The 24,432-nt window shown below is 38.9% G+C and overlaps 1 protein-coding gene across 1 annotated transcript in view; it reads left to right on the top strand.

Moving 5' to 3' along the window:
- CPA6 (carboxypeptidase A6) overlaps positions 1 to 19,973 on the top strand; it is a gene marked incomplete at both ends in the record, with an annotated part of 85,321 nt that extends 65,348 nt beyond the window's left edge. Inside the window, 5 exons of the mRNA XM_082285666.1 lie at positions 8,248 to 8,358; positions 8,606 to 8,696; positions 13,220 to 13,422; positions 18,379 to 18,463; positions 19,786 to 19,973. Of these exons, the coding sequence (XP_082141792.1) occupies positions 8,248 to 8,358; positions 8,606 to 8,696; positions 13,220 to 13,422; positions 18,379 to 18,463; positions 19,786 to 19,973 (678 nt within the window). The remainder of the gene's footprint in view (positions 1 to 8,247; positions 8,359 to 8,605; positions 8,697 to 13,219; positions 13,423 to 18,378; positions 18,464 to 19,785) is intronic.
- Positions 19,974 to 24,432: the final 4,459 nt, after the last annotated feature.

Genomic DNA, 24,432 nt, shown 5'->3' with positions numbered 1-24,432 from the left:
ATGAAGGTGAAAATAGCCTCACACTTTGGAAATGCAGTAACCTCCACCACCTTCTTCTCCCATCCTCAACAGTGATCTCAATTATTTGAGTTCCCAAATTATTCAAGACTATGTGTTTGGACTTCATCATGCTCCCAGGCAGCAAACATATAGCCCCAGAAAAAAGAAATTAAAGGCTGAGGGCAGTTCTCAGAGGTATTTTGTTGTTTGTTGGGGGTTTTTTTCATGCTGACATTGGTATTGATTTATTCCAAAACCAGGCTAGAATCCTGTCTTTTCATTCCATAATAATGAGCCAAGAGAGACAGACAGACTGTCCAAGAAGCAAAGTGGCAACATCTGCCCCCACTATTCTCAGCTTGAGACTGATTTATGAGTCACCTCATGGGATGCATATGGGATGCATACTGCCAATTAGCCAGCCATTAGGATTGTGGACCAGGCCCCAGAGAGCAGTCTTTACCAGGAATTTTGCAGCATTCAAGACCTCCGATTTTTCCTTAAGAATGTTTATGAAGTGCTTGAGTGCAGCCAGCTAAAGGAACAGTATATACACAGAGCTCAGTCAGGACAACAGCGCACTCAGATGCAGGGCCAAGCAGGAGACCCAGACAATGTTAAAAAGGGTTGGCTCTTTTCTGCTCTGTTCAGGCCATGTGGGCAGAGGGCAGTGAAGCTGTAAGTATTCTTACTTTAAGATCTGCTGAAAGCCAGTGTAGCACTTATACTCATTGTACAAAATTCACAGTCCGTGTCCTGATGGACAAACCATCTGCAAAATCCTGCATTGATAGTCAGAGCAGCACTCAGTCATTCATTCCAGTGCTGAAGCCCACACTGCCAGGAAAACAGCTTCACATTCTGTATCATTGCTGGGTCTTACTGAGCTCCATCAAAACCAGTAATCCTTTAGGATTTAGAAAATTTCTTTCCTGTGTTTTCCATAACTACCAGAGTCTTGAAATACTGGCTAATTATCAAATTCAGATACCAGTTTTTTCACCCACTTCAGAAATAGTCTGATCTTGGGGGTGTGTAAGATAGTTATGTGAAGCAACACAATAATGTTTCTTAAAGATTATACATTTGATCTATCACTTGTCAACCCACTAAAGTCTTTTGAACGGGTACAGCTGAAATGCTGTGTTCCCACAGCCCAGGGTTTCAGACAAAGATTAACTCAAAGGATATTTGTTACACCTATATTTAGTTATTCTTTGAGACAATGTGTTCCACCCGCTGTGATAGGCTTTCCATCTCCATTTTTTGGAGTTCTCCAAGTGGAAGTTTTGGACCAGAGAGGAAAGAAAGCAAGAACCTGACTGCCTTTCCATATAAATCAGACATTTATGCCAGTACTTTCCTAGGTACAAGTATGCCACAGTTCCTAAAGTATCTTTGATGGTCCTCAAAAATCTGAAGAGCTTTTGAAATAACTTGAAATATTCCAAAGTGAATGAGAGGCATGCAAGGCCAAAACAAATATTTTAGCTGTAGGTTTTTCCTTTCACTCTTTTAGCTGAGTGTTCTTTCTTGACAAAGTCTGTTCCCTTCAGCTAAAGCTCTTTCGCTGATGTTGGCTTGACATGAAATTTTTGTTGCTCTTTAAATCATTGCATCTTCTTACTCTATGAAATCTTCCTATCTGGGTTTTCCTGCAGTTGATCCATTTTTAGTTTACCCTTGGTTTAGGAGAGTCAGATGCCTCCCAGGGCTGTGTCTTACCCCCCTGCAGCCTCCTTCACAGCTGTCAGTGGTGATGTCACCATAAAAACTGGGCTTTTTTCACCTTGAAGAACCAGTCATCTGGCTACAATCTCTCCACAAATGTCTGCAGCTCTTTCAGCAAACACGGTACAATCCTTGGAGCTTAATTTTTATTGTTTACTGGAATCTAGTCTCCCCAGCTGTCTTTTTAGCTGCCTAACTTCAGAAAAAAAAAAATGGACTTCTCTGAGTGCTCCCTGTATATTCATTATCTGGAGGAAAAAATCCATCTGTTTCATCCTGCAGTATCTATATTTGAAACACTCAGCCTTACTTGTCTTTAGCTAATTCATTCTTCTCTGTCAGAAGCTTCTGCCTGAAACCTTATTTGTTTTTTCTCCATCAGAGACATCACCTCTTCCAGCCTCTTCACTTAGCACTTCATTTATCAGCCTTTCAGCAGCAAGAGGCACTGGTACCAATGCAGAATTTGTTTTATCCTCATGATTATTTTTCCATACTGCAAATGCTGTTCCTGCCGTTTGAAGTTCATGTGCAGTATTCACACCTATGTGTAGTAGTTTTTGCTTCTACTCAACGTCTCCCTTCCATTCCACAGCTGTTTCAGTTCTGAATATGTTCCCTTTTTTTGGCAGCCATCCTACATACCACTTCTCTCTGAGTATCTGCATTTCTCTAGCACATGCTTGCTACTGAAAATGTGCACCACTTCTGAGGGGAAGGAAAACAAAGTAGCAGTGAACACTATCAACAAGAGTTTCCTGATCTAGGGCCCCAGTTGCGATGCTTTTTTTTTAAAAAAAAAAAATCTAAGCCAATGCCAGAAAGATAGAGTGCAGTACCACGGTATCACCACAACGAGGCATGTGATGCATTGTTCTAAAGGCAGCTGTGGCAAACCATTTTTATACTGTGAGGTATCTCCCTCTCTTTTAATCCGCGGTGGAATTTCACAGGTTTTATTCAACAATAAGACAGTTTAGGGAAGGTTCTTTCCTTTGCTTTTACACCTTCACAATAGCAAATAAAATTTAAAAAAACAGTTAAAATTGCTTTCAGTTTTCCAAAAGGAAGTACTGCACTGATTTTTGTGTGCACTACTCAGCTGCATCTTCCTGCCTACGCATGACCTTAAGAAGGTAAAAAGTGCTTTCATTTTGCTTGCAGCTATTAATTTTTCATAATGTGAGTAGATCTTGATAAAAGAAAAGTAACACTGCAGCTGTGTTGTGCCTGTAATAGGAATTCTTCAATGACACTTGCTCCTGTATATTCCTATTTAGGTATTCATCACTAGGACATTCAGATTCTACCCCCTGAAGGCTTTTAAGCTGTTGGGTATGTTCTTCTTCAAGGCATGAAAAGAATTCACATTGTTGTTCCAACACATTACTTGCCCTAAGGGAGGAAGTCTGCTCTGTATTTTAGCAGTCCACTCCAGTATGATGGCACTGAGTAATTAGGGCATCAGTAAAACTGCTGATATACAAAAACACTACTGAGCATGAGACAGGACTGTGAAAGAAAATTCCATATGTTGGACAATTTAGTTGTTCCAGAACTGGAATTACAAGCAATTATTTGTATCTTAAGTATTTAATCGTGTCTCAAAAATTTAATTAAGCCTTGTATTCAAGTGAGTTCTATTGAGTTTCCCTCAATATGTACTACCATGGACCAACACAATTAGGATGTAAAATTCAATAATTACATTTTTTAGAGACCTATACCTTGGTGGGTCTCCACCAAGTTGGTGGGCACTAATTTCATACAATTACTAGTAAACAAATCTGTGTTACTCCTTTCAAAGCATTCACAGTGCTTCAGAACAACTCAGGCCTTTCTTTTCCTGGATAGGCAGTCCCTGACTTGTTTGGCATCTAAGAGGTTTTTCTTTTTTCTTTTTGTACTACTCTCTGAGTGGAACCAAGAAGCTGTGTCTCCAATTTCTACTAAGATCTGTGTAATTATGCATCTTCTTTCCCACAAGATCCTGCCTTTGCTTGAGTGGTCCCAGCCTTACCCAAGATTCCTGGAATGGCTGTTTGCTTCCCTAACATGTCCGTCACACCATCGTCCCTCTGCCTCTTCTCCCCTCAGCATCTTCTCCACTTGCATCCTTAAGGAGCTACATAATCAAGTCTTTGGGATTCTGCAGATTCTTCTTGTCAGACTCTTTTTATGGGTGTTGAAGAATAGTTGCAGCACAGTCCTCTTTCTCAGTTGTTTCTGGGTTTCTCCTGCAGTAAATGCCTTCAAAGAGGAAGGAAGGTTTTGCTTGGAATTTATCAAAAAAGATGAATCAGACACAGTTCAAGCTTCAGCCTTGAAAATTTGACCCTTTGTTTTAAGCCATTTGTTTTTAAATACTCAGTTGTATCTTAGCCTTAATAATGGGTTTACCACTCTGCTTGTGATTTGAATGCCAAAGCAGGACACTAGCAGTAAAAGGGAAAACAGAGATAAAAAGCTGTACTGCTTCCAAGAGTAGAGACAGAGCTAATTACTAGCTTGCCAAACTGATAAAGGGGCAATGAAGGCCTGAATGGCAGATCATAGTGCTAAAGCATAACATGTACAGATAAAAGTAAAATATTGTGTGTTACTGTCAAAAAGGATGTTTTAACTGATATCTTAATAATGGCACAGAAGAGTTAATCCTGTTTTGCCAGAAGCAGGTTTTTTGCGATTTCTGGCAGAACAGTAAATGTAGTCTATTCCTTGTGCTAAAATAGTAACTGTTTAATTCAGTATGATTGTTTAATTCAAAATCAGAAATAGCAAAAGCTGATTGTTACCTTAAATTTAATAATAATTAATTGTGAGATAGCAAATCCTTATTAAGCTCTACTGGGATTTCAGAATTTCTCCCAACCCTGTCTCCTCGTTGTGTCCTTCTCAGTCAATCCCCTGATTTTATAAAAAAGCCTAACTGCATCCTAAATCCATTTTACACTCTTGCCTTTTATTGCCTTGGCAGTTTACAATATAGCTCTTTTGTTTACTTCGTCCCCTAAATTAAATTTCCTATGGACCAGATCCTCAGCCTGCCTAAGCCAGTATAGCTCTATCAACAACCATCACTCAGCTGATCCAGATGATCAAGCCCCCTCCTATTAATCACTGGTCCTCTCCCCATCCCCCAGGCAGATTGCTTGCACGGTGTTGGCAGTGTTCCTCTATCATCTGTTCACTCACTAATAACACGATTCAGCATTTATTGGGCTGGTCTGGCTCTCTGCACATTCAGCAGCAAAGCTGCTATTGATTGCATGATGGGGAAGCAGAATCAACCCATATTCTGAGAGCTCTCTGCAAACTACAATGCAGTTAATTCACTAATGCTTTATATTTGCCTTGCTCATGTCACAGCAGAGGGAAAATGTTTCAGCACTGCTGGCGTGGGTGGGGGAGGTGGTTCACACAACCATTGTTGGGAGGACTCGAGAGTCACGTCACAAAAGGCAAGTTGTGGGCTTTGCTCCAGGAAGGACGTACCTTGGCAACTGTAAGGCTCATTGCCAAAGATTATCCAGTCTGTGTTGCCTGATGACATACATCAAATAAAATTGCCAGATAAAAGCAGGACAAAAGACAAAGTATTTTCAGCAGAAAGAGTGAGTATGATCTTACTTACACTACCTACTTACTTTCCAAGAAGAAAGCCACTCTAGATCCACTATGTTTTTAATTAAATACTGCTTTAAAAGGGTAACCAAGTTATTTTAAACCCCATATATTCTTTAAAGAACAGAACTGAATGACATGTTTGGCTCTAAACCAATGTTAAGACTTTCAATTTTGAGGATTATTACTGGGGACTATAATGCTTTCTAAAGTCTCTTCTAGTATTTTGTCAACGATAACAGGCATTAAAATAACTTAGTCACTATAAAACCTCAGCATTTTGCTGCCTATATTTTGTTTAGGTTTTTTTAATGGTGGTCCTTTTACCTAGCAAGGAAAATATATTTTTCACAGGATTTAAAACATATTGTATATTAAACAGTCTTAATTCAAATATTTTCATTATGCCACTTTTTGCAAATTTGGAAAGGTACTGAAAAATATGCAAAGTTCATTCATGCAATTTTAAGCAGTGTATTACCTTAAATTAATTAATTATCTGTAGTTATTTTTAGGAGATGATTTTAAAAGTGTTTTAAAGAGTTTAGTCTTACAGCATTGCAGTTTAAAACATAATATATAGCCCAGTGTAACAAAATGCATAATCACAGATGTAACTGACAGCAAAAGGATGGCATACAAAATACAGATACAAGCACATATGCCAATCTCATCATCACTGGTATGTAAATACCCACCATGGGGACATAACCTGAGCTTAATTTGCTAATACTGTCTATAAAGAGAAAAGCAGTAAAAAATCAAGAAAGTGGTGTGTGGTGCCTTATTTCCTCCCCAGCTAAACTACTTTTCCCTGAAATAAGCTTGATGAAAATGTTCATTTTCCTTGACTCACACTTTGGAGCATGGGTTGGTTCTGTTTCCAACTGTAAGAACAGTTTTACCAATTTAACATCCATACTTACCATACAGGCTCTTAATCCTGTGCAGATTTAAGTACAGGGCCAGCCTAATGCACATAGTAGCCCTGTTTACTACAATATGTGTTCTCTGCATGTGAAATAGCAATGACACAGAGTCCTTATTTTCATGGTCATTGTTTTTGAGTAACCATTGATTTGACAAATCAATGTTTTGACAATTTTTTTTTTCCCCAGGTCCCTGAACACCAATATTTTTATCCAAATCTATTTGAAGACTTGATATGGTTTTTTAATACAAGTAAATCAAATTTAAATGCAATACCACCTAAGAATTTTGGGGGATTTTCTGGTACATGGGCCAGGGAACTCATCACCTCCTCACTGGCCAGGGACTTTCTCCAGGGCAGTCCATCAAGCTTCCCCTCAAAAGCTCAACTGTCATTTCCTTCTCCCCTATGAATGCCTCTTTCAAGATCTCATCCCTGCATGCTGTGCTCCACACCACCCTGTCCCAGCTGCTGCCTAAGTCTCATTTCATTCTGTGCTTTGCCCATTTGCCTTCTATTTCTCACTTTCCTCTCCTCTTGCCTGGCTGAAACAGAAGAGCTCGGTGTGGAGTAGCACCAGGTGACTTGGCTTTTCACAGGGATGAAGTGCTGCTTTGGATCTGATAGTGAGGCTGAAGGACTTGCATGTGCACAGCACTTCTGGGAGGGTGAGATGAAGCTGGGTAAGGATAAAGCACTGCACAACAGAGGGACGAATAATGAACCATATAGAAGAAGTATTTAGAAGTCTCACTAATCCCCTCAGTAAAGAAAAAAAAAGTCATAGTCCTCATGAGTAAATTTCAGCCCCAGACATGTCCAGATGTATGGTTATTTCTTATAGGTATTCCATACAAAGCATCCATCAGCTCCCATAGCAGCTTCAGTAATTCAACCAGCTGCATAGTTAGGAGCCCAGAAGTATTGAATTCCTGTACTTCACACTGCTCCCAAGCATTTGTCAATTGAAAAGCATTTAATTAGTTTATTTCAGAGTAAATGTTTCCCTTTGCTCCCCAAACACATGCTACTCTTCAGATCTGAAGGGCCAGAAACACTGCAGAGCAGAAGCCTGTAATCACAGTAGCAGCAGGAGAGGAGCCAGGCTCAGGCATCCCCCTGAACCCAGCATTAGTGTGATATGCTTTCCACCTGCCACATGAAACACTGGATTCCTCACCTTACAGAATCAAGACTTACACTTTGAAGGATGCAAAATTGATGCCCAGCTATGACAAGGGACAGTATTTGCAAGAGCATGTGGAGTATAAGCTTCCTGGAGCTGGTAAAGGAGCATCTCTGGCACTAGCAAATAGAACCACTGAGGAGCCTCTGGTTTTGCTGCATTTTTCTAAGATGCAGAATGGATAAAACCCAAAAACTTTCCCTACCTAGACTTCCTCTATTAACCTTTATACTAGAGGTCCTCCAAAAATAGAGAGGAGTCTAAATGATAAAGGAATAAACTGCCTGTATTGAAAATTGTGCATATAGTAAACTACTTTGAATACAACAAAAGCTGTGTTGTTAATGTGAGCCTTAAATACTTCAAGACCTTATCAAATCACCTGGTGGAAACAACAGGACTCCATTGTCTTACAGGAGCTAAACTCATTTACTCAACTAACAATCTATTCCACTGACTTTCAGCTCTTACTTCAAGAAAAACTTTGTATGCATTTGCTTCTCTGTAATATGAGTTGTATTTTCTTGAGTGTTGAAAGCCACTGAGAAGCAGAGAGAATAGGGCCTTTACAACACCTTTTTCACATGTTCACATGCTGTCTGAATCACATTTGCAGGAAGATGTCAGCCTTTTGGGCCCAGCTAGAAGAATGTCTGTGCTGCCATGAGAACAGACCTCTGTGCTGCCAAATGCCTTGTGACTTAGTCCATCACAATATTTAATTGGGAAATTATTTTTTTAATGGAAACTATTTTCTTTGTCTTTTCTGCTTTAGGCTCTTCAGACATACCAGACTGATCCTGACATGAGAAAGATGCTAACTCATCTGTATTTCTATATCATGCCTGTATTTAATGTGGATGGATACTATTTCAGCTGGACAAATGTAAGTAATGTCAGTAGTATTACTCAAAAAATTATTCAGACAGGAAAGATAGAATGGTTGTTACATTATTCAAAGCTGACTGTATAAATCCAGTCCATCACTTTGTGCCTTGCAAAATGGAAGTAAATTACTCCACTTAAAACAGAATACTGAATATATTTACCAGTGTTGATTTGTTATGTGTACAAGCAGATTTTTGCCAAAATAGAGTAATATTGTGATTTACAAGTTTTGTAACTTATGCTAGGATCGATTTTGGAGAAAAACAAGATCAAAGAACGTGAGGTTTCACTGTTATGGTGTTGATGCTAATCGCAACTGGAAAGTGAAATGGTGTGGTAAGTATGGAGATACTTTGGTCCCCCAGTTTAGACTACCCTGTATTTAATTATCCAACAGAGGTAATTATCCAAGTAGGTTAGGTCACATCTGTTGTGAAGTGTTCTCTTTCCTGTAGTTAAAGTTGAAGATTTTTTTCCCATAAAGCCATAAGCCAAGGCTCAAATCTTCCTACTAACTTCTAAAAAAATGAAAGTCCCCAACTTCAGAAAAACAGACCTTCTCATAAATAAAAAGTTGTCATGGCAAATGTGGCAAAATTTTAAAAATCACACATACAGCTATTCTGTATTTTGGCAATCATATAAATAATTTGAAGCATAGCATTAAGAATGAACCATGACTTTTCAAGATTTACCTAACTGCAGCTCTAGGAAATACTTCAAGCTTAATTTTATTCAATTTGCCATTTCTCTGAAATTATTTTAGTTTTGTAAATGTCAAACTTACTTTGTTGGCCTCAGTGTCCTTAAGGCCATTATTATTAGTGATTTAATAAAGAAAGAAGGTGCTTCTAAATGCATGGAGATACAATTTTAAACTCCCAGCACTTCTGTAAGTACTTCATAATAATTGGACTCAATTTTGCATAGAGAAAGCAGCAGCAATGAAATAACAACCAGAAGATTTGGAATGGGTCCACCAAAGAACAAATGGTATTTATTAAATCTTACCAAAAAATAGTGCAACTCACACAGGGGTAAGCAGCCCCTAAAAGTTCTGGTGTAAGAAAGTAAGAACACTGAAATACAGCCATATATACCTGCTGACCTGCTCTCCCATCTCAAGGAACTTCCTTCAGATCTCTGTGCAGCTATTTTCTCATCCAGCATTAGTCCACCTTCCTTATATTACAAGCTTCTAAAGACAAGAAATTGTGTTTGCATAGTGCAAGGACCCTGCCTTCAGCCCATTCCTCTTCCACTGGAAGACTCTAGATGTTTCCACAATACTCTGATTGTGTGTAGTAGGAGTGAGCACTGTACAGTCTGGCTTGCAACAGCTGGATTCTTTAAGTAGAGTTGTGAGAATTTTAAGGATAAAAGTGAATGTGAACAGATGTATACATTCAATCCAGTATGGACCTGTGAAATATGCTTCAAATTGTTTTCAAGGCTACCCACTATAAGGAGAGGACTGAGACAGAAGCAGAAAAGAAAGCCTGTGTTAGCTGAGAAACCCTCTGTTAAAGAAGACAGGCCCAGGAGTGCTATCACAATCTTTAAGGCAATTTTATCATGCAAAAATAACATAAAGACAAACCAGTCCTACATCACTGTTACCATCTTTACTTAAGTGTGTAAGCCACAACTGCAGATATTGTGGGGACACCCATTTACTGTTCAGAAGACAGCCAGTGGCATAACTGGAATGATCAGTTCTCTTACAGTGTGTTGAGAGATATATCTTAGGTACCTATCAATGCAACATTAATATTCAATGAATTTTCTTTCTAGTTCTAATTAATCTTTCTTGGGTTCCTCCTCCCTCTTCCTGCTCCCTAGCCACTGTATTAAAGCACTTCTTTTATTCAGTCCTAAAAATGCTTGCTTAGTTTTCATTCAAAACACTATTTTTTCTAGGCTTAGTGAAACTGTAACAATACCCATGTGTTGCATGTTGTAATCCCCTACTTGTTGCATTTCTCCCCTGCACTGAACATGAAAGACAGGTCCCCACCCCAAGTTCAAAAAATAAAAATTCCTTCAAGGCTGCTCATCATCCCAACAAGCACATGCTCTGCTTCCTGCATTGGACCCCAAAGTCTGTCTGATGGTCTGTTTTGATGGAGAATAAAAAGCTCTTTCATCAACTGGGCTGACTGGTGCTCATATGACCCTAACCAGTCACCTGGTATTCTCATTAATATCTGACACTAGATGAGTCAGAGAAGAATCTGGATCATATCACACTTTGAGGCTTGTGTAATCATGGTGTGTTTAACATTTAAAACTGCATGTGCTTGTAAAAACCTTTTTATTCAGCTCAGTTGCACTTAGAGTTTTCAGACAGGCTTGAACTTAACTGTGGGGCTTCCACGCAGGTGTGCTGTGGCAGACTCCAGCCTCAGCAAAGCCACTAAATGCTATCAGCAGTGAGCTAGTCAGTGCTGATAGCACAGCATCCCATCTGCTTTCCTTTGTAGTGTAGGACTTTGATGCAAGGTTTCTTAGGGACCAAGCAAAGGGCCGTATCATTGCTAGATTTCATGTTGCAGTGCCCTGTACTCAAAACAGTGCACAGAAATTGCACACAGACCCGTGTGAATACTGGCAGTAAGAACTCTGGGTAGAACCGCTCCTTGTAATGCACATATATTGCAATAACTATGATGGTTTAATGATAATCAAATAATAGCAACTTTAAAGCAAAATAATGAGGTACTTAGAATTAATTAAAGTCATAGGGCAAATCTAGATAAAATGCTTGCATCCAAGTCCCCAAGCAAGCAACAGTGGGAGTTAAAATTCCCAGTACATCCCAATTTTCAATGCACCCCAGTGCTCACTGAGGACAGTATCCCATACTGGCAGAAGTGGCTGCAAGGAAATTTGAATATCATGCTCCAGCTCATTCATACTCTTAGTCCTCCCTCTGTATCAAAGTGCTGGTTTTATCACTCTCAGTACGCATTTCCTTTGTTCAGTGGGTCTCATGATGGATGTTGGAGGATACTTGTCCTCCCCGGGTATGCTATTAGGTACAGTAATATAGCAGCACAGTAACATTTTACACAATTCCATTTGCTTCTCATCCCTGTAATTTAGAAATGTCACAGGAGTTGATACATGCTGTAGCAATTCTTTTTTCATTCTTGAGTTACTTTAAAAGAATTTCCAGTACGAAAATTGAGAATATCCTTACATTATCCAAGGCTACCATGGAAACCTCCTCTTTTTACTACCAGCCAGTTTCACTTAAGGTAAAGTATTAACTACAGCTGGGATAGCACATGACTCACCGTAATAGGTTGAACAGTCACCATAATAGGCTGGACAGCTTACAGGGTTTTTCCTTCACTGGAAGTCACTAAACTGAGTCATATTTTACCATTGGGCCGTTTTACCATTAGCTTGTAGGAATCCACTGTTTATTAACAGTGTTATCCATTGCCATGATTCAGTATACAACACTGTTACAGGAGATGAAGTATCTATAAGAAAAAAAAGCAAAGGCTCTGGGGACTTGGTAAAATAGCTCTCCTTTAGCTATATTATCTGAAAAGAAATCGAGGCAGAGTGCTCTTAGGATTTGAATGACTTGGTGTCCATCTGTTCTGCACAGAGAAGACCATCTGCCCTCTATATAACCCTTCCATATCCACTGCAATCCAAGCACTAATACCTTTTGAAATCCCCACCTGTGGCCATTGAATGGTAGCCTCGATTTTCATCTTACAAATGATCTTCCACTTCTTTTTATTTTTTTGGCATGATTGCATAACCCTGTTTTAGTTGATATCATTATGCCTTCTCACACACTGCTCTTTTCTTATTAATTGAAGGTGGCAGTACTTGCTATACAAAGGAAAGCTAATAAAACACTGCTGTTGTAAGTCCCTGATGGCACCAGGGAAGTTTGCAAACAATTATTATTCTGCAGGTCAGTGTAAAATGTGTGGTATTTTGAAATTACAGTGGATAAAAGAGCAGCGTAGATTTGCATAAATATTGTTCTTTTAGGCCCAGGCCCAAAGCTGTAAATAAGACGATGGCTTAGATCCAGAATTGCTAAAGTATAAAGGAGCTACTGCCACATCTCCTTTTCTAAGTTTCATCTTTCAGTACCTCATGGGATATCACAGTAAGGCTACTCTTGAGCAGCTTGCTGCTGCCTGAGCAGATTGACATAAAGATATCCTCAAAACTGAACCCCTGCCCCAAACTTGAAGGAAAGTTAGGCCCTATGCAAACTGAGGTGATTTCTATTTTAGCTGACTGAACAATCATCCCATGTGACTTTTTTTTTTCCATGAGGTTTTCAGGGGTGAAAATAGGCAGTACTTAGGAGTTGTTATCATGGTTCTAAGATAATCCCTGTTGAGGTTGTCTACCTGCCATTGTAACCACCACTGTAGTAGATAGTACATTAAAAGCTCTAAAAGGCTAGATTTGTCCTGGGAGTGACTCATGAAAGAGGTATAGCTCTCTGATTTCAAATAGACCAACTGAGACCCATCAACAGTTTTAATACTGGAATGCTGTCATAAAATGTGCCACTGATATGAAAAGCCAGGGAAGAGAATACAATGAAGTCAGGTTCTCCTTTTTCAGTTGGAAAGAATGTATCCTCTGGGGAGAACTGTGTGTAGTTGGCAAACTGGGAGCTTGGTGTGTCTACTAGATGAGCGAGCAGATTGCTGCGCTGAGGTCCCATAGGCTCATTCCCATCAGGCACAAGAAAGCAATTTGTTTGTTGCTTTTCATGCTTTTGCACATGGGCCAAAAAAGGTTGAGCCAGAAGTTGACCCTTGGAACTTCTCTGTGATTGTTCAACACCAACTTTCTCTTTCAACCTCTAGATGAAGGAGCTTCGTTACACCCATGTGATGATACTTACTGTGGTCCTTTTCCCGAGTCAGAACCTGAGGTAAAGGCTGTTGCTCATTTTCTCCGCAAACACCGGAAACAAATAAAAGCCTATTTGTCCTTCCATGCATATGCACAGATGCTGCTGTACCCTTACTCTTACAAATATGCAACCATTCCAAACTTCAACTGTGTGGTAAGTACATTAAAACTTGGGAGAATGTGCTTGTCTGTATATTTTTTGGTACATTTTGTTTTGAGAGGAGACTTGTTTCTTCAATAATTTGCACATTTAATATTGAGCAGTATTTATTCTGGATCTACTTGCAATCACATTTCTGGTTATATAACCTTCACACACCATGAGTCAGTGGCAATTTGATTAAAATGGTATAGTGCCTTTCATCCATCAGTCCCTTTAAATTACTTTATAGGATAAATTCCTAAATTTTAATTATAGTTATTACCATTTTATTTAATTAACTGTAATGGGAATTACATAGTTAGGTCCTTGGGCTTCTAGTTGAAATTCTGTCTCTTCATGCTCAGAACTTAAACACTAAGAGCACAAAAAAGATCATCTTCAATGTTATGAACAAAATAAAACTGAAATTTTTTATGTTTATCAATTCAAAGAGAAATCTCTTAGATTTCACCAAAATTCCATTGCACTACATATCATTCGGTCAGACACAGTGTTTTTAACCCTTTCAGAAAAGCAGCTACAAAAAACCAGGAGCTTCTGTATATTAGAAAAAATAATTAACAAGAACACATTTTTTGATGTAAGCCTATTGATTCACAGATGAGTACATTTCGTGTATTCCATGCTCATCCAAATGCATAGCTATTCCCTTTGCTTGCAGTCTGAGGTCTGTTTTAGCCAGCCCCCTGTTGATAAACCCCCCCCTTATGTCTTATTCTCCGAAGGACACATGGCTAAGGTTTGCTCTCTGTTTCCTCCTGCTCTCAGACCCACATTGCACAAACCAGTTGCAAGCCTCTTTCTCTTACCCTCAGTCCTGAGTAAAATTACATTTTCCATTTATCTTCCATTTTGACCTTGAAAGCTGCAGTGACTTTTAACTTGCTGGTTTTCTCTGAAGGAGCTTAACTGCACCTTAGATTTATCCTGTGCAGAATAAATTATGTTGTCAGTCCCTGGAGCTTCGCTGAAGTTTCACTCAGCTGTTCTCTCAGGAGGCTGCACAGCCAGCACTCCGCAAACTAAACTCTCTTTGTAAGTTTATTTCTGTTGAGACAACTAATTTTAGTACCTACTAAACATTCTTCTATCTGATGTTATTCCTGTGAAACAGAGCAAACTAAAAGTTAACTAAGCAGCCAGAGGAGCTAAAATATGAAACTTGTGGAGACTGACCACCCAGCCCTGTACTGGCTGTGAATAAATTTATGAAAAAATTTTTATGCTACCTTCACTCTCTTTTGGGGAATGACAAGGAAAAAGGAGTTCCCCAAGTGAATTGATGACTATTCAGTTAGCAAAAAAACATGGACTGGGAATTTAAAATCATAGGTTCTCATTCCTTTGAGGATCAGCAGGTGCGAGCATATATTTTTAAGAACAGACAACAGAAAAGAAGGTAAAGATGTAGTGTTAGGAAGAATCAGCACTTCTCTGCAAGTATATGATTATTGGGTATCTGACTAAAATGTCCAGAGTAATGTAAGGCAATAGCAGATGCTATAGATGGGAAATTCATTGTAAGGAGAAGGAAGATTTAACTGAGAGTTTTCACACACACCAGTATATTTTACACGTTGTTCTTGCTTCTTAAGGAATAATTCCATTCTGAGATGGGGCGTAACTCTGCCTTTCCATCCATTGCTTTTAGAACAAAGGATCCCAGTTTTTGATGTTTAGCAGGTGTTCCTCAGGTTTGAAAAACCTTGGATCAGGCTTCTCATCAGAGGAGGTGGATCACAGACCTAAATGAACAAAAAAAGACACTATTTTAAACAACATCCATGGATAAATGGAAGCCAAATACCAATTCTAAATATCTTGTCAGTATTTGAACTTCATACTTCTTTTCATTGCAGTTGGTCAAAAAGAAGAGGGAGGTTGAAATAAGAAACTGAAGTAATTTCCTGTTATTTATAAAGCTCATTATAGGGATCATAGTGAAAATCAAGGGAATACCTGTTGGTTATTTATTTGTCTGTTTTAATACTTGCCTACAGCCAAAGGCTCCATCACCTGGTGGCTCATAAATGCAGAGTTTTTAATATTTGAAGTTTCTAAAATGGTGACTTAGGCTGAGGTTTCAGATTCTCCAGCTCTCTTGGAAATTGCAGTGAGCTGGAAGGTGATAGATCTCTGTTTCCTGACACTGATGGAACAAGCATTGTTGGTCTACATGGGCTGTGTACAGTGGAAAACTGTAGGACCCCACATGAATAGCAGATAAATAGCTTTTGGTGCTAACAGTGGGCTACAAGTAATTCTGAGCAGAAGAAAGGCTGTTTGTGCCTGAGTTGGATCATTCTAGTAAGCTGTCAGTTACCATTTCAATTACAGCGTTCAATTATTCAGAGCTGCCTTTAAACTGGAGAGCAGTGTACCGATCACAACGTGTATATTCTGTTCTCATTTAGGCACAACCGTCTTATTAACACTCTCCTGAAATCTGCTCTTTTAAGATGCTTAAAATGAAAGTGTTCTTTTAGATTGAAAAAAACACCAACAGAAACATACATCCATCTCAAGAGTTTTAAATTTCACCTGATTTTCATCCCTTTTCTTCCTGTACTGTCATTTGCCTTAGTGTTTGCAGTGAACTTACATGGCATGACTGAGTTTGTGTACACCTTTGCAAAAATCTGATAATTTTATGTGGCATTTTCTCCTTGAGGGCGTTCAAAGACTGGTTGCCTGGATTTACTCAGGATCCAACCTGCTCAGTATCATACAGTTGAGAACTGTCCCTTTCTTTGGGCACATGGCTCTAACAGTGGAAGTCAGCTGCAGTCCTCAAGGCTAAGAACTTCAAGTTCACAGTGCCCAGGGATGCGTGCCCATGTGCCATGGACTTGGGATGCTCCCGGTCTGACCTCCTTCTGTGCTTCCTCCGTACAGAACCCATTACTGTTGTGCTGATTTTACATGGGCATTGCTAAACTATTTCTTCAAAAGATTCCAACAGAATTTTCTGTTGTCTCATTGCTGTACAGTGCACAATTCACATAATGCACAGGAAGTCTTTTCATTTGTGGCTATATTCTCATTGCCATGGCGCATTTATTGGGACTTTGTTCTCCACCCCTCTGAGCTCCCTCAGCTGAGCCCTGTCTCCTGTTCCCTTGGCATCAGGCCTGTTGTCAGGCCATCCCAGTTCCACACCAAGACCCTGGGATGGTAAGCACAGCTGCTTGCAAATTTTGGTTGAGCAACAGAGTCTTGGACTTGGGACAGTGCCCCTGGCTGCAGCTGGAGTTCCCCCTTCCTGGGCCCTGTGCAGCCACAGCCACCACGGTGACATCACTCTGCCACCCCACCACCCTCACAGGGTCCAACAACTCCAACCCCATCATGGGTCTTGCATGTCAGAACTCAGAAGTCAAGGCATATGGAGGAAGAGTTCCAAGTGACAGCATTTCTCCCACAGGACAGGCCCTTCTCATCTTTAGTGTTTGGGTGAGTCAGAGGTTACCCCTTACAGTGACTGACAGCTACATCCCAGACCAGCAGAAGTTCCAGCAACACTGGGTTCAGCCTCCACACACTCTCTCATGGAGGTGGCAAGAGGCCAAGCTGAAAATGTCAGTCTCCAGCACCATCATCCTTCTGCTAAACAAACAATAATTCTGGTTGTGCCTAACAAATTTTTGTAATGGAATAAAAATGTGCTCTTTCATTTGCTGAGAGGAGAGTAAAATAAGCTCTCCAAAGCCCTACCTGCAGGTAAGTTGTTTCCAGAATGACATTTTAAAGCAGTTTTCTCTGGCTTCTCTACTTGGACAGACAAAGCCTGCATGGGTCAGACTGAGGACTAAGTCAGAATCCAAACTCCTGACAAGGGCAAACAAGTGGAAGGTTAGGAAAAACATTTAAATGAAAAGGCAAGTATAGGGTAATCCTTCCTCAGTGTATTCATTTAGTGCCTGATGAATAACAAGGTAAGGACTGAGTTCATGAAGACTTGCATAAACCAAAACCTACAGCTCTTCTGTTCAAGGAAGTAAAACAACTAAAACAACCATTGCAACTTTACCCAGTGGTTCAAAGTCCAGCAGTTTCTAGCTCCAAATATAATAATTTCCTGTTGTCTGTAGGGACATGACTGTGTTTTCCTGGCCTTCATTGTATATTTGCCAATATACTTTTCTTTGGGGTAATAATATTCCTTTTCCTTTTGAATATGTGCATCCTTTCTGTGCGTTTCGATGCACTATCCATATGTGACTCTCAGAAATTTCCATGGGTCAGGCCTTCTGCACCCAGTTTCACAGGGTGAACCATGAGCCTCCTAAACAGCCTTTCAGCCCCAAGTTTTTGCAATGTAGGCGCTCATTTTCCCCATACAGTACTGAAATCACATTTCCGTAACAGTGGAAAGAGCTCTCCAAGACTACATCATCAGGCCACAGAGAAAGTTGGACCAGCAGTGAACATCTACCTGCTGGATCAGAGATTCAGGAGTGGAACTTGCCTCCTTCCTTCTTCCCACTCTGCTCACTGAACCACTGTGAGTGTCAACAAGACATCATTTCTCCTTCAAAAGTCCAGCAGGGACAAGGTTTAGTGAACTGGGAAATACATCCTCAGAAAATGTAAGCATGGCTTTTAAACTGCATAAAGAAGATATGATTTCATCTCATGGTCATCTAAATTTGTCGTGTTGCTAAATTGACATATATGCCTATAATTACAAATAATTAATGTCTGATCATTCACGGTGCAGTGAGCTCTTTTATGTCATGAAAACACCAAAACAAGTTTTTCGGGGAATTGATGTTATTAAAAATAAATGATGCATTTATCCTTTACTATAATCTTAACTTAGCTGCCATGGACTCATGGAACACAGCATTGCACTGGAAGTCAATGATCCATTGACTCAGGTTCCAATCACAATACAGTACTTAATTCAAAGTCTAATTTATGTATTTGGTTTTTTCTCCTCCCCAGGAATCAGCAGCCTATAATGCTGTTAACGCTCTTCAGTCAGCCTACGGTGTAAGATACAGATATGGCCCTGCATCCAGCACTTTGTGTAAGTTTCCCTCTGCAGGTTTGTGACTTTGACCTTCCTACAGTAAGAAGGAGAATACCCTTATTATAACAAAGAATGCAAACACTATTTAAAGTGAACTTTGTTCTGGTTTTGGTTGTGAGGAAGGCAGAAGAAAGTTTTGCAACTGATTCAGTCAATTGATTGCAGTAAGATTAACTCAACTGATGCAATAACAGAGATTAAAATGCAATGCATATGAGAGTCAAAAGCCAGCAAATAACATACCATATAAAACTGTGGATTCTTTAAAAAGAAAAATTAAGATCTTAAAACTCATATCTTTATCAGATACTGCAAATGCACTACTAAGTTGTAACAGCATTTGTCAGGCAAGCTCTCTGTAGACAGGTAAGAGAAAAAGAAGTTCAACAGGTTTCAACAAGACACTTTTTTTTCTTTACTGAATCCTTGAGGCCTGAATGCTGTGGCTAATGATAACAGACATTGAAAAAGTGAAAAGCTAAAGACTATTTGCTAGTAACTTCCTGCATCTCATCTGTCATTGCTGCGTTTCAGCTACAGTTGCACTTATCTTGGGCCTCCATCTCCCAGCACAGTCATCATCTTGTGCTCATTACACTGCAGTCAGTCACTATGTCAAAGGAAAAGCAGTGTGAATTAATGCCAGAATTGCACAGATTACAGCAGGCCACATGAGAGATGTATCTGTATAAAAAAATGTGTCTTGGGTAATCAACATATGGAGATAACGAAAGCATAAGCAGCACACTTCCTCAGGAAGGTTTGTTAATATTAGACACCACCTATGCAAATGCTCTCATGCTGTGAGGAAATGGTGAGAAAGTAAGACAAATGAAAAGAATTTTAAAAGCACTTTCAAAAGAAGATGGTAGATTACTTTATCAACTTCCCCCCTTCTCACCACAAATGAATTGCCTAAAAAACCCAATTTAAACCTAGGAGCATGCAGAGTTCTCCAGTCCAGCTGGGAGATCTTTGTGGAAGGAAAGCTTTAGACTGCGCTCACATGGGGACAAGAACAATTTGAGGCTTTATTCTAGATATTTTCTTTTAATAAAATTTTGCTTTACACAAAACAATTAGAATATCTTTTCCTATGAAACTGAAGTGTCTAATCTATATTGTGCTGAGCACATTTCATCAGGTGCTGGGTTCTCATACTATTTCTGAAGGGTGTTCAGGATCAGGGCAAGCAACACCTGGAGTTGCAAGTATACTCACTGAGCCCCAGAGACAAAATGCCACAGGAGCCCTCTGGTGATTTCAGCATGACTTGGATTTAACATTTTTTAATGCTTTCTCTGAATTGCCTGTTTCAGATGTGAGTTCTGGCAGCTCTATGGACTGGGCCTACAAAAATGGCATCCCATACGCATTTGCATTCGAGCTGCGTGACACTGGCCATTTTGGTTTTTTACTTCCCGAGACACTGATCAAACCAACCTGCACAGAGACCATGCTTGCAGTTAAAAATATAACTCTTCACTTGCTGAAGAAATGTCATTGAAATGGATTTCTAGGAGCTGGAAGTGAACATTTTACTCCTAGTGCTGATGCCTTTCAGTGTGTTCAGTTGCCATTCTAAGTTTGGCCACTTCAGAATTCTAGAAGCTAATGGGAAATACAGTATTGTTTCTGCCAAATTTACTTAGTGGAAAATGGAAAAAAATCATTTAATATCTGCTCTTCTAAAGTCCATAAAGTTGATATACTAACTTAGTTACCAGTTTGGTGCAAAATAGTTTCTTCTTTTTGCAATAAAACTTTAATTCTGCAACTTCAGTGAGGCCGGTCCTAAAATAAAGCGCCACTTCCAGGCAGTTCCTGGCCTTACTCCTTTCCCTAAGATGAAGACTTCCTGTGGGGTCTCTCGAACCAAGGGATAAAGTTTACATTCATGTAAATATACCCTGTGACTCAACACAGGCCTGTATCTACTGCAATAAATGCCTTATAGAGGTAGCTGGCTGCACTGCAAGTGGCAGTGTGGCTTCCTTCTGCGTGTATACGTACATACATACATATATGCACTTTTGTGATTTTTTTTTTTTATATTATGCAATAATTTGAACCAAGGTTTCTTTGAACTGTTCTGAGAAATCTACTTTCAAATGTATATAATTGGAGTGGACTCAAAATCAACATATTGTCTTTGAAAACGTAACTTTCCTAGTGATGTGTAAGAATTATAATGAAATACTATTGAGATAGACAATACTCTGCTTTATGGAGAGACAAAGCAACTTGCCATGACCTGGAACTTGAAGCTGGCAGTCGACTGATGCATCTGGGCTCTGCTGTAGTCAGGGACTGCTCGTTTCCACCAGCCAAGGATTTAGCCTTAAACTGTAATTAACTGATGTTTTATTTATCAGTATTCTTGCAGTGAGTTCTGTAGCTCTTTGGCTATGTGGCTCTTCTTCTTGGAAGTTGTATTTTTATGCATGTTTTAAAGGAATTAATAAATTTTTAATAGATTCTTAAGTGAGCCAGAGGTGAAGGTAGAAGCCTTACAGCTGAAATAAAGTGAATAAGCACTGTGTTTGAAAGAATAATGAAAGCACAAAGAAGGTACCAACATGTTGAGAGATTTTTCGTACTTTTAAAATACTATTTTTTTAATCTTATTATATCTGCAGAAGCATATATTTTACTTTACAAATTTTGAATTTAATCTTATGCCACTACATGTTAACTAAAACATATTTGTTAATAAAATTGTCAAAGACTTTTGAAGTATTCTTCATATTTCACTTCAGTGTTAAATCTTTAGTTCAAGGATGTAACAGTTTTACCTATCTGTAAAACATTCCTGACAATAAGGATGGGGAATTTAAAAAAACTAAAAAAAAATCCTCTCTAAATAAGCACTTGAATTTAGCAAACAAGCAATCTTTATAAGTCTTATAAGGGTAGCACTGTATTTAATAAAGAATATCATTGTTTTCAGGACTCCAAAAGGCGATCAGTGAGCAAAGATGACAGAATTGCATTCTATTTGTCTAACATTTTGTTAATAAATGTGTTTATTTTACACAAGTTTTCTGAAGGCCTGTTCAGACTTGTTTAATTCAGTCTTGTTTGAGTACTGTAAGTTTCTATTCTGGTTTATTAAAAGTCTAGGGGACAGAAGCCCTCAAAATAGTAATTTCCAATTGCTTATGAGCATAACCATTAAATATTTTGAAGACAGCAGTAACTGTCTTTTTCTATGCACAGATTCCTGAAGAATATCCTTGGTAGTGGTACAAATGCTTAGCACTAATTGTTATGAGTTATTCTGAATTTAGGTGATAAGATTGAACTACTATAAGGATGTAAGAGACTGAAAAAGAGGATGAATGAGGGATGTCTAATTAGCATGAGGCAAATTCACCTCTGAATTGCTACAGTACAAGCATGGACCAGGAGAAACCAGATTCTTATGTGATGGTTTGATTCCTGCTTGCAGTCCAAAAGTTCATCATATGAAATATTTCAGCTTTATGTTCATACCATTACAACTCCACTGGTAATGACAAGTAATTCAACTCTTGAAAGAAACAAATGTCCTCTTTTAATTACCAAAAGGACCTAACATTGTAGACCTAGTTGACCTTCTTGGACAGAAAAGCTGCAAGTATTCTTAGATTTATCTAAGAAACTTTGACAGTAAAAGTACTTGATATCAAACCCTTTCCATGTGTAAAGCTACACACTAGTTAATGGATGGACTTCACTTGATTACTATGTATGATGCACAACTGAGAACTCTGAGCTGAGTTTTGAAGACCTATGCAGGGTAACATAATGCCCCATAGCTGAATACAAGTGTAAACAGTCTCTGAACCCTCTAGTTTCAGGGTCATTAAAGCTGGTGGAAACACAGTTGCTGGTAAAGAACAAGCCCTGTTTCCTGAACTAAAATTTAGTAAAATAATTTTTCAGCAGAAGAATGATTCTAACTGGAGTAGTTTACCCTAAGGAGAGGACTAATGGCAACCAGCTATTTGCATATGAAATCATATCGTTTTTGTGACTTATAAATGTTTATTCTCAAGAACAGCTCTTTTTTATCCCTATAATTGCTTACTTCTCTTTCCTTTGTAATTTTCAGCAATTTTTATTGACTACAGGACAACAGATTGAAAGCTGATTTCGAGAAAAGTGAATTTATTTTATGATCATAGGTACAGTTTGTCATTCAACACAATAAAAAGTACATGAACAGCAAAACACTGTTTAGTAACCCAGCAGTCAAAATCATATATATAGTGATTATGTGAAATCCAGAAGTTAGATTTCCATTGATTATTGATAGAATAATTATAAGCACTTCTGTAACCTGGAAAACAACATCTGTTATTTTTTAATAGCTTTTAATTTTTATAAACAAACCTCTGAGATTAATTAATAGGAAGGAAACAGGTCCGTGCCTCTTCAAGTCACCATTCCAAAAAACAAGTATTACAAATTACATTAAATCATCATTCCTAAATTGATTTAAAAATCCCCTTTAGAGATCAGAAAAGGTATTGAGCTTTGTTGCAAACCTTGAAAAAAGAGCACTGCTGATGGGTGAAGCTTCTTCTGTATTTTCCAGAAGTTGCTTCAAAAAGGTCAGCGTATTTGGTTGCTCATAATATATAAAGCCTATGGAAAACTGCAGTTCCTTTTTGAGAACTGCAATACCTTTTCCGAAATTTGAATCGGAAGAGTCCAAATTACCTTGAATGCCAACATGCATTTATATCCAGAGCCAGTCTGTAGGAAACAGCATTGTGCAGATTGAGCTGCCTACTCAAGGACTGCATAAAATAGCCATTGGTGGACAAGATTGCGTCTAATTCTTAAGGCTGGGAAGAAAGCTTTGTATTTCTTATGAAAAATAAGTCAATATTCAACTGCTCCAGTTTATTTCTGTTAAACAATCCCTTCACTTTTTATATTTACATTCATTTTAATGGTACCAGTCAAAGAATAAGATACTCAGTAGCATGGGTAGGGTAATAAGTACTTTTGTTAGCACTTTAACCTTTCCTTTGGTTGTCCAAAATTACTTTATCATTTCCATAGTTCACTGTTTTGTAGCAGTCACATTCAGTCTCACACATGCATTCATGTTTTTGAATTCTGTGCCCACAAGCCAGCTATTACCATCTTTAAGCCGTTCTTAAGTGATGGTAAAACACCAGAACAATATCTCAGATGCATAGAGATACAACTATCAGTCTGCTCTAGAAAACAGAATAAGAGAACAGAAATTTAAATAAATTACAGAAAGACATCTTAAAAACAAACCCTGCGGCATTAGGTATACTTCTTAAAAAACATTTTTAAATGCTCACAACACAAAATAATTTGTAAATTTGTTGGAAATTTAAAATTATTCTGTCCACAGAAAAGGTAGATTATTTGCCATGTGCTTAATGTTTGCCTGACTCTCATAATTATTTAGCATAAAAAATTGAGGTCCAAACAGCTGTAATTCCCTTCTCCTTCATTGTGTAGGAGGGAAGCTGGGTGTGGAGAGAGCTGCCTTCTTAGTGACTGCATCGATAGATTTTCCAGCCCTGTCAGCAGCACCAAGCTGGGAGTACTGATGCTGTTGATGGGTCTGTCTTGGGGGAAGTGAAACAACTCCAGAGTGGTTTTCACTCTTCCTGGCTGAATGCGCCTGTTGCCACAAGCATGATGCGCCGGTTGAGCAGCTTGTCAGAAATTTACAGCCTTAGGCTGCTCCTGGTGTCAAAAGGGCCTGCCCTAACAACAAGGTCTTCTGTTAACATCCGCAAGTTTGGGAACGAGCAGTGAGCTAACACACAGTTCTCCTTAGAAAAAGATGTTTGGGGCAAGGGCATTGAGAATTGGGAAATCTTTAGCCACTGAATGCTTGTCCTTGCCTGACAGGCAGGAGCAGTCAAGCAGAAAGTCTCAGGTCTCTCCACTTTTGAGGTGGAGGTCCTTTCAAGCCATCTTGTAAGAGA

This window comes from Coloeus monedula (assembly GCF_965178545.1).
Source record: "Coloeus monedula genome assembly, chromosome: 1".
NCBI lineage: Eukaryota > Metazoa > Chordata > Aves > Passeriformes > Corvidae > Coloeus > Coloeus monedula.
This window is presented reverse-complemented; position numbering and strand designations above follow the sequence as displayed.